Here is a 16864-nt window from a genome sequence, read left to right as displayed (position 1 = left end):
ATAGGATGCTAGACAGAGAAAAAGTACTAGAATAAATAACTCAATAATGTGGGGGGGTAGAGAAACTGTGGAGTGAATATACTTAAAAGACTCAATATACATCAGACACTTTGTATTAATATACTGTTTTGTAGAATGGGAGCTTCCTTGTACAACCACTTAAAAGATAATAAAAAAAAAACTAAAAATAAAAGACTCAATATACATAGTGAAAAATGGAACTAGGAAGCATAGTAAGACAAGGAATAGGGTTAGATAGGGAGAGAGTGCCCATGGCTCACACCTATAATCCTAGCTACTCAGGAGGCTAAGATCTGAGGATCTTGGTTCAAAGCTAGCCCCAGCAGGAAAGTCTATGAGTCTCTTATCTCCAATTAGCCAGCTAAACACCAGTGGAGGTATGGCTTAAGAGAGGTAGAGTGTTCCTTGAGAGGGATGGTCTCAGAGACAGCACCTACGTCTTGAGTTCAGGCACCAGGACCAACACTAATAGTAGTAGTAGTACTAATAGTAGTAGTAATAGTAGTAGTAGTAATACCATCATTATCATCACAATAGGCCAAGGTCACTAATGGGGGGGAACAGGTCAATCCCAAGGGAGCCTGAGATACAATTCCTTATATCTGAGGTGGATCTGAAGGTATTTTAAAGCTAAGAATAAAGGAAACATGTAGGATGAAGTGTTACCATCCTAAAGCCAATTAAGAAAAAAGTCAGCAAAAGATACAGACAATTCAGAAGAGAAAATGCAATGCACAATAAACGTAGAAACCAATTCATATCTTGCTACAGTATTTGTTACACAAATTAAATGGTGTAATTTCTTTTCTAGTCATCAAACTGGCTAAACTTTGTTTTAAAGTGTGTGGCAGGTAGTACAGGCCCAGGCTGGGCGGGAACATGCCACAGTTACTATTTAAAACTGTCAAATAGGACTTCTTTTTTTTAAGGCACTGGAATTAAACTCTGGGCCTCCTGCTCACTAGACCGGAGTTCTACCCCTGAGCAATCTCTAGCCCTTTTTTGCACTGGGTTATTTTTGATAGGGTCTCCTCTCCTGCCCTATGTATACGCATAGAGCATGATTTGACTATTTTGTTTTTCCCATTGTCTGTGGTATGACAGACATGAACCACCACTCCTAGCTTCTTCCATTGAGATAGTCTTCTGTACTTGTCTGCCTAGCCCTGGCTTGGAGTTACAACCTTCCCGATCTCAGCCTCCCACAAAGCTAGGATGACAAGTATGAACCACAGAGGTCTGCCACAAGTAGGCCATTTTTGAAAGGGGACAAATGGGAGGTGCATGTGGAGGGCAGGGGTGGGAATAAAACTTCAGACTGGGCATTGCCTTTTCCAGGGGTTTGAAATGCCATTCACAGGCTCTGGAGTCGACTCAGTACAGCCTCTTCAGTTGTGTGTGCGCTTGTGTGTGTGTGTGTACGCGCACGCATGTGCACGCACGTGTGCACGCATTTATCCCACAGGGGAACAATTCTCTGGCTCTCATCCACAGGACTGGCAGCTTCTTGGTAGAGATGGTAGAGCACACTGGGTAGAATTGTAGTCTATGAAGTTGGAAACCAGTGTCGTGATTTTTTTTCCCACAAGTGCCAGAGAAAGGCCCACCACCCCTTCACACACAATTCTTACAACCTGAGCCGGGTCCAATCTTCCAGTGTCCTGAAGGGGCTGGACAGACTGGGTCTTGAAGGAAAAGAGGAGGGTGAGGACCATCTTCTCTGAGAATTAGAAATGTCAGCCAGGTGCCCGTAGCTCACACCGGTAATTCTAGCTACTCAGGAGGCTGAGATCTGAGTATCATGGTTCAAAGCCATGCTGGGCAGGAAGGTCTATGAGACTTTTCTGTCCAATTAATCACCAAAAAAGCCAAGTAATGATACAGCACTAACCTGAGTAAAAAATCTAAAGGACAGAGTCCAGGCCATGAGTTCAAGCACTAAGACCAGCACATATACAAAAGGAATGCCAAGGGTAGGTGCATTCCACTGGCTATGTACTTACCCATACTCTGAAGGAGTGGAGGACCCTAACTTGGGTCAATTCTCAAGCATCTGCCTCCCACCAGACACATAAACAGCCAGACACAACTCACAGTTAAGCTGTATTTAATGCTTTTAAAAAAAAAAAAAAAAAAAAGCTCTGTACAAAAAAAAAATCACAAATGATTCCTCACAACACCCCTGTGAGGTAGGTAGGCAAGTATTATCTCCCATTTTGCAGATGGGGAAACTGAGGCAGAGAGGTGACATGATCGGCCAATGGTCCCAACACATATAATAGAGCCGACCATGAGAAGCAAAGAATCTATCCCAGTTCAGCCCTGTCTCCAACTCCTTAACTAGCTCTTGTCTGCAAAGAAACAAACACTTCTGCATACATGCAAAAAAATATATATAGAGAGACAAAAACTAAACCCTGAAAAGGTTATGAGCGGACATACAGTAGTTTTTGCAAAAGACTTCAGCTAAGAGGATCAATATTTTCCAATACTGGGTAGATGTGAACAACTCCAACCTCTTCTCCCCTTTTTAAATAACGACATATTTCTCTTGCAGCAGAAGAGCATGAGCCCAAATGAACTCACTGCCCCAAGGAGATGGATGGATGGACAGGCTCCTCAGCTGCAAGGCATCGCACTCTCTGTAGCTCATGCCCACAGCCACTCCACCGTGCAGAGCTGACCCCGGACCCAGCTCATCAGGGTTTGTCCCAGCTGCTTCCCACCAGGGAGGCAGCTGAGGAACAGCTTAGAATACTAACAGCCCACTGATCTCCAGGGTCTCCCAGCAACCACTCTTGACCCTGGCATCCTCGGGCTCCCCCTGGCTGTAGGGACAGTAAGGTGCAGAGGGGCCATGGCTCCGGGTTTTTGGCTCCTGACACCTGCTGTTCAGACTTGGAACAGATCCAGCAGACCTCCTCCATGGTGCTGCTTCTGCTTCTGGAAGCTCTTGGCTCCCACTGAGAGGGACAATCTGATGTTTCCATCCCCTGCCACAGCAGGAGAGAGGAGAAGAAAGAGGGGGAAAGGAGGAGAGGCTAAGTCTTAGCCAGCCCAGCTATGCAGGTGGTCCTCACAGTCTCCTAAGCTGGAGACAGGCAAGAGACAGAAGGAAACTGGACGAAGCTGCCTTTAAAAGGAATAAATTCACGCAGAGCCATCCCTTCACCCCCCTCAGGTAGCTGGAGCCCCCGGGGCAGTGCTTGGATGATAAAAAGGAGACAGGCAAGGGCAGAACAGCCAGAGGAAGAACGGGAAGGAACGTGGCAAGGTAGTCTGACTGCTAAGAGGAAAGAAGAGGCCAGAAGTGACCATTGGCTCTGGGGCAATTTGGGGAGTGAGCCCAATGCCCGCTAGTCTGCAAGGTACACACACACAGGCCTCTCTGGAAGACCATCCTGTGGCTCTGGGGTTACAAGGAATGGCTGTGTGTCTTCTCTGCGTGTCCAAGAAAAGAATCTCCAGGATGCTGAGAACCTTTTCCACGGATGAGAACCTCAAGCTCCAGACTGCCCCCTGAAGGATTGGGGGTAGCATAAGGAGCCCCTACAAGTAATCCTCAGCAGCAGAGAGCTCAGAGTCTCGGCTCTGCTCCTGCCAGCGGTAGCGCAGTCTGGAGAGGGGCTGGTCCTGGCTCTCCAGCTCGGGGAAGCCCAGCTGGTTGAGGATCTCATAGACTCCGGCCTTTGACGCCACCTGGGGATGGACAGAGAGTGGGAGGGCTTCAGGAGACGAAAGATACCATCAGGTTACCCCTGACTCCCTCCATCATTTCTTCAGAGGGATCCGAGGCCCCTGGGGAAAAGTCTGGGGCCCGGGGCTGCTTCCCACTAGATTAGTACTGTCCTAAGTCTCTATGTCCATCTGTCTCCTTCTCTGGCCCATTTCCTTAGTCAACGGAAAAATCTACTCATAAGACTACATGGAGAGGGGTCTGCAAACAGACCATACTCTATAGCATGCCTAGGGTCCTCAGGAGGACAGGCCAGCTTGCACCATGTTGAATGGAGAGTAAGGAAAGGCCCCTCACATGTGAGTGCCACTCGGTTCTCAGCCCCAGGGAGGGCAGCTCCTCCCAGGACACTCACTCCACAGCCCTGAGGTTCAGCCACCCAGGCCCTGGCCTCAAACGCAAACTTCTAACAGTCTGATCCCTTCTCTCCCCACCAACCTGGAATACTAGAAGAATGTTTTCCACTTAGAATAAAGGGATGACTTTGAGCTACTTCCAGTCCCAGAAATCTGTACCCCGCCTTCCATGCATCATCCCAGAAGAGGCTGAGGCCCCACAGCTGGAACCATGCTCCTGCCCGGACCAGAAGCTCTTCTTCCTAATGTCTCCCTGACACACAACAGCGGGTTCAACTGAAGAGGGGAATGATACTTCCTCCCAGTACCTGGTCTCAACTGCCACTCTCTTCTCTTTTCTTTTCTTTGGTTCAAGACAGGAAGTTGAACTTGGTACCTAATGCTTTCGCTAACAGGCTAGTGCTCTACCAACGGAGCCAAATACCTCCAAGCCCTTCAAAGCGGTTATTTTTTTCCAACTTCCACTTTCACCAGAGCCCACCCAGGGACTCAAAAGGATTCTGAGAGTCCAATAACCATGATTTATGCCTATAATCCTAGCTACTTAGGCGGATGAGATCTGAAGATCATGGTTCAAAACTAGCCTGGACTGGCCGGGCACTGGAACTCATGCCTGTAATCCTAGCTACTCAGGAGGTTGAGATCGGAGGATCATGGTTCAAAGCCAGCCCAGGCAGGAAAGACTGTGAGACTTTTATCTCCAATAAACCACCAGAAAACTGGAAGCAGCACTGTGGCTCAAGTGGTAGAGCACTAGCCTTGAGCTGAAATGCTGAGGGACAGCACCCCGGCACAGTGTTCAAGCCCCACAACCAACAACAACAACAACAACAAAAACTGGGCTGGGAAGGTGGCTCAGTGGTAGAACGCTTGCCTTGCATGCCTGAGGCCCTGGGTTTGATTCCTTAGCACCACATAAGCAAAAAGAAAAAAGCCGGAAGTGGCGCCGTGGCTCAAGTGGTAGAGCGCTAACCTTGAGCTGAAGAGCTGAGGGACAGCGCCCAGGCCCAGAGTTCAGGCCCCACGACCGGACCCAAAAAAAAAAAAACCAGCATGGACTAGTTTTGAGTCCCTGAGAATCTCATCTCCAATTAACCACCAAAAAGCTGGAAGTGAAGATGTAGCTCCAGTGGTAAAGCACCAGGCTTAAGCGAAAGAGCCAAGCAAGAGCATAATGCCCTGAGTTCAAGTCCCAGTATTGGCACAAAAGAGGAAAAAGGATGCTGAACCCAGGCCTGCTCATGCAGGCTGGCCCCAACGTTTCCTTAATGTGACCCCCATCAAGTCTCCTGACTCAGGGGCCACTCACATGAACAAGGGCCCATCTCAAATGCTTGCCCAAATAGCTGCTAAAGTTCATCCTCATCAGTCCAAACCTATTCTCTGCCTGGGCCCCAGACAGCTCAGAACCCTCTTATACCCTGGTCTACTCCATCCCCATCCTCCACCCACTCTGGCTGGGTCTCTACCCTCACAGGAGCTAATTCCAGGTCTGCGTCCAGATTAGAACCACCAGGACCTGCCAGGGAAGTCAGAAGGGCCAGCTTCCTGGCCACGGGTAATTACAGGTTTCCCTGAGGAGGATGGAGGACATTCTCCTGAGCTGCAGGTGTCCAAGCAAGAAGAACGGAGATCCAAGGGTAAGGATGATGGCTTAGGCCGGAACAAAGTGGGTTTTGGAGCCAACCAACCAGCTCTGATGATGACCTTAAGCAAGTTCCTGAATCTCTCTGTCACCTCTGAACGGGAGGGTAGCAGCCATGCATTTCAGGCATGTGTGGCTATCACCAGGACTAGCAGATGGCACTGAATGGATCTCACTGAATCCCCACCACCAACACTGTGATGCTATTCCAGGATGATCACCTTGACCAAGGTCACAGCTACAAGGAGGCAGGAGCAGGGACACCACAGCCTTGCCCTTCACCCACAGGATGCTGGCGGGGGTTGGGCACCACAATGCACAGGAATTGCCAGGAGGCCCAGAGCAGGCACCTAGGCAAGGCTGGCTGTGGGAATGCGCAGAACAGGATCCCAGCTGACTGACTCCACATCTGACTTCCTTCTGCACTCATTTGCTCACTCAGCTGTCACTTCTGTGGCTTCCACCTAAATGCAGACCCATGACTACATGAAACACAACCCTGCAGAGCAGGAAAGGCCTCTTCTCCCTCCACAGAGCAGCCCAATACCTGGGTCCAGGTAGGAGGACCCCAGCATCTGTGAGCTCCCTGCCCCTGTAGAGCCTTCCCCATCCTGCCTCGGGCTCAGCCTCCCTTCCCGCTCTCACCTCCCGCATCCAGGTGCTGAAGGGCCTCTGCCAGGTGTGGGCCTTCTCCAGACGGAGGTAGGCGTTGAAGAGGATCAGGTAGACATAGCGCTCCAAATACTGCAGGCTCCTCAGCTGCAGCCTCTGCGTCTCCTGTGCCTCTTTGGCAGCCTTCGCCTGAGGAGAGGGCAGGGCAGGGTCAGCGTGGGGGACTCACTGTCGCCAACACAAACACACATCCCCTGGCCTGAGTACCCAGCAGGGTGATTGAGATGACAGGTGAAGGGTCACAGGGAAGCCCACTGGGCCACACCAGCTGCTGAGGGTCACAGCCACACTTCCTACTGAGATGACGCAGGCTGCCTGGCCTCCCTGAGCCTCTCCTTCCTTACTGTAGAACTGTGACTACAACCCTGTTCTGAGGGGTGACCAGATGAGGCAGGCTGCCAACAGGAAAGCCCTACAGTGCCCAAGGCATGGCAAGGCACTCTAGGCAGCAGGACCCAATGGATGCCTAGCTCCAACCACCAGGAGGCATCCTTAGTGCCAACTCCTGCTGAGGGCACATCTACTCCTCTCCATCCTACCCTTCTCCCCCAAGTCCCTACCTAACTTCCATGTTGCTCTAACTGCTAATGATCAGGGGTGTCAGGGATGGGCTTGCAGTCCTAAGACTGGGGCCAGATAACAGAGCGAAAAGAGTCACGATGGCCAAAAGACAAGAGACCTCACAGTAGGATGGGACGGGGAGTCCAGGTGCACAGGATATCAATTTTTCTCTGGGAGTGCCTGTGATGGGGAGAAGTGACCGTAGGTAAGCTTCCCAGAGTGGAGGATTTCAGATGGGTCACAAGAACCACTTGCAAAGAAAGATGGAGCACCAGACCGGGGCGACACAGAGATGAGGATGAGGCCCAGTGGAAGAGGCCAGGAACAGCTGGCCTGGCTGGAAGGAGGCCTCTGAGGGACAAGAAGGGACATGGAGCCAGTTTACAGAAGCCGCCAGTGTTGCTAGGAAGTAAGTCCTGCAGCTTGGGGCTCAAGGCACCTTGCTATCCGTGACTAACTGCCAGGAGCCTAAAAGTGTAGGTGGCTGGCCCCACCTCAGACCTCTCTCACCTCAGTGAGAGCCAGGGGTGAGGCCTGGGCGGAATGGTTTCTAGAGGCTAGTGGCCAAGGTGGGCACTGTGGCTTCAGCAGAGGGGAGCCCCAGATTTGAGTGTGGGAGGAGCCTATGAGGGGAACAATGGAGGTTCAGGTCAGGAAGAAAGGGCCTTAAAAGGTGATCCTCTCAAGGGTCAGGAAGACAGGCTGGGGACAAGGTCCAGGGCATTCTTAGCCAGGCTGGCCTCTGTGTATGCTGCCACTGAGCCTGACTTCTCTCCTCTAAACCACCATGTGTTGTTCACAAAGCCCTCACCGCACCCCATGGAGAGGACCTGGATGTGAGGGCTGCCTCACCTTGTACCTCTCCATCTGCACTCTCCCACACACCCACTGCAGCTCTCTCTGCTCCAGGAAAGGACATGGAACCAGAAATCCCTTGGGTGCCAGGAACATCAGTGGGAGCGCACAGTGAGCTTCAGCCTCCCCACAGCTGGGAAGCAGCTGGGCCATAGCTGGCCATGAAGACACACAGTGTTGGCCTACATGCTTCTCCCCCTCAGCTGCTGTGGGGGACTCTGGGATGGGCTCCACCCCAGACGTGACATGGCCCAGAGCCCTAAGTATTGGAGCTGAAGTGGGGCCTGTGCATGGTCTGGAGTTCCCAGAACCCACTTCGGCATCTAGAGAGACGCTCTGGTCATAGGAAAAAAAATGGTAACTGGCAAAGCCAGGGGCCCTGGAAAGGGGCGGGAGATGGGCAGTGGGCTGTCCAGAAGAGATCTGGGGACCAGGGCCAATGCTCTGACCACCCCCACACCCCTCAGTGAAGGGTAAGATGACATCTGGAACCCATGAGAAGCCATACTGACCCCAGGGCTGGACATGGAGTCACACCCAGGCCCTGCCCTCTGAGAGGCTCACAGGACTACCAAGTAGGTGTGTTTTGGAAAAAGGGCAGCAGCAGGGAGGGAGGGAGAGGTGATAGCAAGTGTTCCCAGTGGGGAGAAGGTATCAAGAGTGTGATATGTCCCCAGGGAACCCCCACCCAGGGCAGACATGGGGGAGGGCAGCGGGAGGTGAAGGGGGAGGGCAGGGTCCAGATAGGGGTGTGGGAGCCGAGTCAAGACGGCCATGGGGACAAGGGCCAGAGTTGGATCTGAGCTTGAGGAAGTCTGTGCATGTGTGTGCGTGTGTGTGTGTGTGCATGTGCGTGTGTGTGTGCACGTACGCACACGCTCGCCAGTCTTGAGGCTTAAACTCAGAGCCTAGCACTATCCCTGAGTTTTCATGCTCAAGGCTGCTGCTCTACCACTTGAACCAAAGCTCCCTTTCCAGCTTTTTTGTGGTTAACTGGAGAGAAGAATCTCACAAGACTTTCCTGCCTGGGGTGGCTTCAAATTGTAATACTCAGATCTGTTTCCCAAGTAGCTAGGATTAAAGGCTTGACCCACTGGCACCCAGCAGGGATAGTCATTTTAACCATCTCTTACTTGAAGAGCTCAGAAGAAATATCCTGTGGGTATTAAGACCTCGGCTGTCACCTGGCCACGGCCACACCGGCACCGTCCACCCCATAGGGATAGAGGCCTGCTTGTCCTGAGAGGCAGCAGCAAGGATTAGGCCTGAGGATGTAGGGGAAGGGGTAGAGCGATCCTTTCTGAGTGTCACTGGTAGGCAAGGGTAGAATTATCTCTAAATTCAGACCACTGGGTAAAGATGACATTCGACCTCACCAGAGGTTCCAGGCACATATCCTGCCCTCGATCGCAGGACTGTGATTTGAGACAATGACCCATCTGCCTCTGAAGGCCCCAGGTTTCTTAAAACCATCCAAAGCCAGCTCTACCTCGGGAGGAGGCAGCCAGCCCAGTCACCTCTTGTACATAAAAATAGTGCCACTGTTTTTAAATGGCCTGGCAGGCCAGGCTGTCATTAGCTGTGGTGGAGCTGGACCAGGCTTCCTCATCCATTGGGACTGGGCCTCAAAATAGAAAGGGGGGGGGGGAGGCAGGAGAGAAGGCTGGGTCTCTTATACCCCTGTCTGCCTGGCACAGGTGCAGGCCTGGCATTACCAGTATGACTCTGGAAGTTCTGTTGGTTTCCTGGGCCACCATGAAGAAGGCCACAGAGGTGGGGCCGGGAGCCTCCTCAGGCTGCCTGTACCATAGGAGCCAGTGCATGTCCAGGGCCTACTGCACACCATGGCCACGCTGAGTGTGTCACATCTGATCTGATGGGCACACCCTATTCTCTCCAAACAGTCCTGTGAGTGAAGTGGGACATCTGTGTGGCTGCTGAAGCCTGCCAAGGTTGCCACTGCCCAAAGACATGGGGCTCCACTAGGAAGTGAATTCCAAGAGCCAAGCTCTTCCTCTGCTCTGGTACCCTTTCACCACCCCCCACCCACCCTGCCTCATGCCTGTCTCGCTGCCTTCACTCACTTGGTTCCTTCTGCCTTGATTGTACTTCTCTGCCTAGCTCGGCCATTCAGCTTACCCCAACCCCCCAAAACCAGGACAAGCACACCCACCTGTCTGCTCCAGGTCCTCCAGCCCAACCTCTCACTCCTGGGCCTTGTCTGCTCTTAAACTAAAATGTTGGTGAAACATCCCATCTTAAAGCGTGTTTAACTGCTTTGGTCTGTCTTCCCAAATGCCAGGCCCAGATTATCGCCAGGCCCTGATGGTCTACATCAGGACTTGGTCTGCAGCAGGTGCTCTGTGACCAACGACTCACTGCCCAGCTCATCTCCCAATGCTTCGAGTCACCATCTCTAGATGGCTGGGAACCCCACGTGGACCCCGAAGCTGATCCTGCACCAAGTGCTGCCCAGCATACTCTCCTGGTCAGGCACCTGGACCTCACCCAATGTGCCCACAGCCCTCCCCACACCTGTGACGAGTGTGCCATGACATCGGCCACTCCATCCCTCTGGCTACTCCAAGCTTCTCCGCCCTTTCAACTCCACATCCACTCTATCAGAGAAGCCCATGGGCTCCGCTTCAAAACAGGGCTGGGCACGGGCAACTCCTGCCTTTACAGGCTCCTAGCTACACAGGAGGCTAAGATCTGAAGATCCTGGTTCAAAGCTAGCCTGGGCAGGAAAGTCCGTGAGACTCTTATCTCCAATTAACCACCAGAAAATTGGAAGTGGCACTGTGGCTCAAGTGGTAGAGCACTAGGCTTGAGTTGAAGAGCTGAGGGACAGCACCCAGGCCCAGCGTTCAAGCCCCACAACCAACCAAAAACAACAACAACAAAAAAGGAAAACCACTTCCAGAAGTTGCCTACCCACCCCCCCCCCCCCACCAACCCTCAACTCAGCAACAGCCAGAGGACCTCCCTGGCACCACCTCTGCCACTCCTGTCAGTCTGCCTGCACTTTAAGCCTGTGCTTTGAGCCCACACTGGCTCCTGTAACACAGATCAGAGGCTGAAGTCTGAGCAGACACAGTCTTCCAGTCCTCCAGCTTCTGACCGGCTCCCCTTCTCCCCACCTCACTTTCTGGCTCTGTTCCTCAAACACACAATGGCCCTCAGCCCACAGAGGTCCCTGGGTTTCCAGAGGCATCATATCTCATTCTGCACAAAGGGACTAACCCCACACCCAGGCCTCTCCTGCCTCACACCCAACCAACCTTGTTCATCAGCACCCCTAGGCTGGATGCTGGGATTCCACACTAACAAGGTAGAGCCCAACCCAGACCCTACACATCACCCCAAGCCTGCCACGCCCCATGTCACTCCCCCTTCCCTGTACCCTTCAAGGCAGGCAGCCCAGGGTAACAATCCAGGTTGCAGACAGGAAAGCGGAGGCCTCTGGCAGTGGCAGTCCAGGTTGCCTATCCCTAGAGAGAGCTCCCTGTCCTGCAAGACCAGCCCAGTGGGCAAAGAGTCAGAGGGACAGTGCACAGGACCGGCTTCCTGTTTATTTAAGTGACAATGTACTCTACTTCCCATCTGGCCAGTCATCTTCTTTCTAGAGACTAGAGCCCTGTTTGTGCCCAGCAGGGCCCCAGGAGCCAAGCTGGCAGAGTTGGGGCTTTGCAGTTGAAACAGGCCACACTCCAGATAGTGAGAGGCCAATTTCACCAGATAGGGAGAGTTCCGGGAGCCAGGGAACGCTGGTGTGGGGGCTGAAGGCGTCCTGGAACCACCAAAAATTCCAAGCCCATGGCATCCACTTAAGAGACCAACTACGTGCAAGAGCACACACATGCACCCTCATGACATTCACACAGGGGAGAGCATGCACACGCCCACACGTACATAAGAACATGCACTCCCACACTCACAGATATATGTGTGCCCATGATATTCACACTCGTGGAAGTGCACATACACACATGCACATACACTCCAATCTGGCGGCCGTACCAACACCCCAGCTCAGTTCTGGGCTGGCATTCATAGCGTAGGGAATCAGTGCTTCCTTCCTGTTCGTCTTAGGTGACAGCTCACAGCATTCCAGGGCTGCTGTACATGCTTGGGGCCAGCCCTGGAGACATTACCCACAGGAATGAGGCCTCTCAGGAACTGCCACACCCCAGTCCTAAGAAAGGCCAAGAAGGAACCACCCAGGGCTCAGGGCCAGAGCTGTGTTGCTTTCTCTTTTTCTTAAATGGCCTCTGAACCTGGCCTTACTGGCCTCCCAGCAGCTCCTGTTTGCAGGGCCAACTCCACACCAGCCCCAGCAGGCACACAGTAGGCAACCCATGGTTTCCTCAACAGACCTTCTCTTTCTGTGACCACAAATTGCCCCTTGGGTCCTGGCTGCCACTATGGAGAGAGAGAAGCATAAGCTGAAATGTTTGAAGACAGGGTTTGGTTCCACTTCCAGCCAGGAACAAAACCATTTCTTCCCTAGTAAAATGCATCTAATAAGACCTGTCCTGGGCCTCCGCAGGCCAGAAGAGATCATTTAAGTTCTTAGAAAACTCCAAAGGAGCCGGGAGTGATTATGCACACCTGTAATCCCAGCTACTTAGGAGAAAACCAGAGGATCTCAGTTCTAGGCCAGCCCTAGCAAAGTAAGGGAGACTGTCTGAAAAACAAAAATTAAAATAAAAAGGGCTGTGGGGGATGGCTTAGAAGCCCTGGGTTCAATCCCTACTACCACCAAACCGAAAAAAAGAGGGGAGAAGGAGAAAAATTAAGAAAACAGCACTACTCAAGCTAAAACATCCACTGTGTCAACCAACCCCAGTTTACTGCCTCACAGGGCTACCTTCACTTCAGCTTTGCCTCAGACTCTTTCTGGAAGGAAGACAGGAGACCCACAGGCCATTGTAGAGAACACTGAAAAGGAACATCACCAGCCAAAGCCAAGGAAATGTGGTGTTGGCATTAATGATCCTCGCGGGGCTTCCTCCAAGAACTCTTACCTTGGATTCCGTCACAAATATTTTCCCTTTCCAAGCCCAAGAGGAAACAACTAATCCACCAGATGGTGTCATGCTGTGGGCTGGCAGTCCTCTTGGACTCTCCTCAGCCTGTGCCTGGCCTTCTGGTGTCCATCCCTACTTCATGAAATGGCTCAGTTCAAAAGGGTTTTCATTCTCTTTGCTATTTCAGGCAGTTCTTCTGTCTGGTCCCACACATACACAGAGGTGATCAGGCCTTGAGCCAGGCCTGGATGGTAGAAGAGGCACTGCATGGAGTGCAGGCAACTCAAACAGGCAGAGGTCAGCAGCCAAGGCTTTCATAGCAGGCTCCATCCATCCCCGGGGGAAGGCATGGGAAGGCTTAGTGCTCCTACCTCCAGGCTGTCTCCAAGATGACCTCTAGAACATGCTCCTACCCTGTGGCCTTGCTCCTGCTTTGTCTGGAAATACCTCTGGGCCAGGACCATGGCCTCCAGTTCTTATGTTCTCCATAACCATGCTTTCAGTGAGCTGGAAAGGAGAACTGTCTCCTCAGGAGGCAGTGAGGCCTGGAGGACATGGTCTGGGAGGTCAGGGTCTGGCCTTCCTCCTGCCACCCTTCAGCTGTGTGTTCTTGGACAAGCCCAGGCCCTCCTCCCTCCCTCAGACATGAAACTACAGTTGAAGCTAAAGCTGGCCTGACATCATGCAGGAGTGAGGCTTGAGCCAGGCTGAGGCTGTGAAAGTATGCATTGGTCTAGTATAGACACTTCACACACTGGTTCTGGGCTCAAGAATGTCAGGATGTGGAAGCCTGACCCCCTGGCCCCAGTGCTGGTCTCCAGTGACTCCCAGATGCCCACATCCTCCTCCCTACCACACACCCCAGGCACATGGCCCTCTTTAGAGACTCCAACCCCAACTAGGTCTAGAGAAACATGCAGCCTCAATGAATCCAACAGCTTTCCCTTGGTTTTTGGACAAGCACCTCCCAAACCAAGTCATTCTCAGAAATCAAAGGAAACCAAAGGAAGAAAGCAACTGTCTTTTGGGCCCCCCAGCACTTCAGGAGGCCTCTCAGTCTGGAATTAGGTATGAGTAATGCAGAAGGCGTGAGGCATCAACAGATGACCGCTCTGAAAATTCCAAATGAAATATGGAATTCAGGCAATGTGCACTATAAATGCCAGTCACCAAAACAGTTGTCAGGTCTCACCAAGAGCAGCACACTGCACCACCTCACCGTGCCTACTCCAGCCAAAAACTCAACAGGAACCTGAGCGATCCTCATGCAAGGGGTGGCTGGCAAGATGGGGGGAAGAAGAGGGGAAGGCGGGGGGAGATGAGGGGAGAGGAAGGAAAGGGAAAGGAGGAAAGGGGAGGGGAAAGGAGGAGAGGGGAGGGGAGGCGAGGGGAGGGGAAGAGAAGGGAGGGGAGGGGAGGGGAAGGGAAGGGAAGGAAGTGTATGGGAGAGAAGGGGAGAGGAGGGACTTAACCTAGCTAAGCTTGCTGGGGCCACCTGGTGGCTATACTGGGCAATGACTACATGAGGCCTCTGGTCCTTAAAAGGCCTTGAGATGAGGCACAGATTCCCACCTTCCCACTGCAGAGGTCAGTACCATGCCAGCCTTGGGAATGGGGCAGGTGGACTGGTAAGAAAGGGTGAGAGTCCTCACTGGGTCAGCTTCTTCCCTCCCTAGTAAACAGTCCACCTCAGGAAGTAGCCCCAAGCAACCACCTCTAAACAGACTCAACCACACCGCCTTACTGCTATCCCATCCAGCCTCATCTCTGATGACTTCTGATAAAACTGTGTAGCCGAGCAAACCAACTCCACTGCCTCTAAACATACTTTTCTCCTTTCCGCCTCCTGACCTTTGCCTATGTGATCCCCCCACTTGGGCCTGCAGGAACTCTCACTCTAGGGGATCTGTTAGAGGCCTGCTCCGTGGGCTTCTCCCTCTCTCTGCCATACAGGCTTCCCAGTACTCACCATGGGTATCCAGGCTGCAAAACTCAGAGGCAGGGAGGGCCCACCTGCTTTGGAGTTAGAGTCTAGAGGAAGGATTCAGAGCCTAGCCAGAGTGGGCTGATGCCAAACGAGAGGTAGGGTTCCTCCTCCCCTCTTAACTACTCACCTCCACCTTCAGGGACAACTGGAAGGCTCAGTTCTCACTCTCCACTGCTCTCAGAGCCTCCGGCTCAGTGCTGCTACTTGGTGACAGCAGAGGAAACTACAGAGAGTGGAACTCAAAAGGAGCCTCAGAATATACTCTAACCCATCCTTCCTTCTGAGAAGCTCCTGCCCTAGCTCCAAACATGGCAGCCTGTAAGTCTTTAAGCTCCTCTCCCAGATGACCTCTGATTTTGGACACAGCTTGACCCCAGATGTTCCGCTTGCCTCCAACCAAGGAACTTACCCTTGCCCCAGCCACAGCCTGACCCATGAGCAATGGCTAGTCCAGATCAATGTGTACCTGGCTGCAGACTAAACGGGGCTGACTGGGCTCTTGGTTAGCTTACAGGGACTGTAGGTTCAGCTATTCCTGTGACCCTGACCAACAGAAAAGAATACAAAGTTGGCACACATTGCTTCTCTTGGCCCTATGGATGCTGTCCCCCAACCCCATTCCAGTACTCCTATTCAGGAAGCCAACAGAATTCACAGACCCAGAGAAAGTCAGGAGCGGCATGCAGAGGTGCTCCACACCAAAACCCACCCTGGGCCACGCACCAGTAGCTCAGACCTATAATCCTAGCTGCTTAGGAAGCTGAGATCTAAGAATCAAGGTTCAAAGCCAGTCAGGGCAGGAAAGTATCAAGCTCTTACCTCCAATGAAAAGCAGGAAGTGGAGCTCAAATGGTAGAAGGCAGCCTTGAGCAAAAACAGCTCAGGGACAATGCCTAGGCCCTGACACACATGAAAAAAGACCTGACCAAGGGTCCTGTGAATGGCAGAAGAGAGCCAACTATGACAGCAGGGAGTGCCAGGGAGCTGAACCTCCAGATTCTCTATATAAACTCTGAACTGTTACGGAAAAAAAGATCTTCCTTAATAACTTTCAGTTATTCAAAAATGGTTTTTAATAGACTAGACCAAGATAAGTGCATGTAGGGCCAGAGCCTGTTGCTGGACAGCATCAGAGTTAAATACTGAACTGTGCCCCTGCCATCCATGGATTAGCTCCTCAGATGACTCCTGCCCAGGAACAACTAGAGGGTTGTCACCTGGTCCCACAGGAGTCTCAGGGGTTCGTCCTAACCGGCCAGGACCTCACATGGTCTCAGGCCCACCGCAGGGATCAAATTCTCTTGTTCCTCCAACCCTCCTAAAAGCACCCCACATGTACAAAACCAAGTGCATGGGTTGAGGTTTTTCCATTTCCAGGATCTCATCCACTTGTGAAGGTGGCAACATTATTACTAAGTGCTGAGGAGGGGCCTGCAGGACCTGTCACACAAGCCACTACCTGGGCCGCACACATGGGGAAATGCCGTGGGCCGGCTGGGTGGGCTCACCTGGCGGTAGGTACAGATGATAATCTCCCGCAGGTGGTAGTGCATGGGCGTCATGGTCTCACTGACGGTGTCCAGGGCTGCGTCCACTTCCTTCTTCACACGGTGCCCATCAGGCAGCAGCTGGACCACCTTCATCACCACCTGGGGTCAGAGGAGCAATGAGCAGATGGATGGACAGGCTCTCCCCGGACATACAGTGTCACTAGCCACAGAGACTTACCTTGCCTTCTTCTTAGGCTGGGGCGGGGGGGGGGGGGGGGGGGGGGAGTGCAAACAGTGCCACATCCCCAAGCTACCATTTTCCTTTCACAAATAAAACTTAACACTTGACCTAGCAACACTGCTTTTAGTGTACACCCCACACACACACCCCAAATATCTAAAAAGCAGGGGCTCAGTAAGGCGAGGTGACATACACTTGTAAACTGGAGGCTTAGGCAAAAGGATCATGAGTTTGAGGCCAGCCTGAGACACACAGTGAGACTAAGGCTCA

At 52.4% G+C, this 16864-nt stretch overlaps 1 protein-coding gene across 2 annotated transcripts in view; it reads right to left on the bottom strand.

Moving 5' to 3' along the window:
- Positions 1-2111: 2111 nt before the first annotated feature.
- Pald1 (phosphatase domain containing paladin 1) overlaps positions 2112-16864 on the bottom strand; it is a 66673-nt gene continuing 51920 nt past the window's right edge. For both annotated transcript variants that reach the window (XM_042696491.1, XM_042696490.1), the window contains exons 18-20: positions 16372-16512; positions 6404-6559; positions 2112-3720 (exon numbers count right to left, since the gene is read on the bottom strand). In XM_042696491.1, coding sequence (XP_042552425.1) covers positions 3571-3720; positions 6404-6559; positions 16372-16512 — 447 coding nt within the window. In that variant the 3' untranslated portion in view covers positions 2112-3570. The remainder of the gene's footprint in view (positions 3721-6403; positions 6560-16371; positions 16513-16864) is intronic.

The sequence above is a fragment of the Dipodomys spectabilis genome, unplaced genomic scaffold (genome assembly GCF_019054845.1).
Source record: "Dipodomys spectabilis isolate Male_0828 unplaced genomic scaffold, ASM1905484v1 ptg000207l, whole genome shotgun sequence".
NCBI classification, from domain to species: Eukaryota; Metazoa; Chordata; class Mammalia; order Rodentia; family Heteromyidae; genus Dipodomys; species Dipodomys spectabilis.
This window is presented reverse-complemented; position numbering and strand designations above follow the sequence as displayed.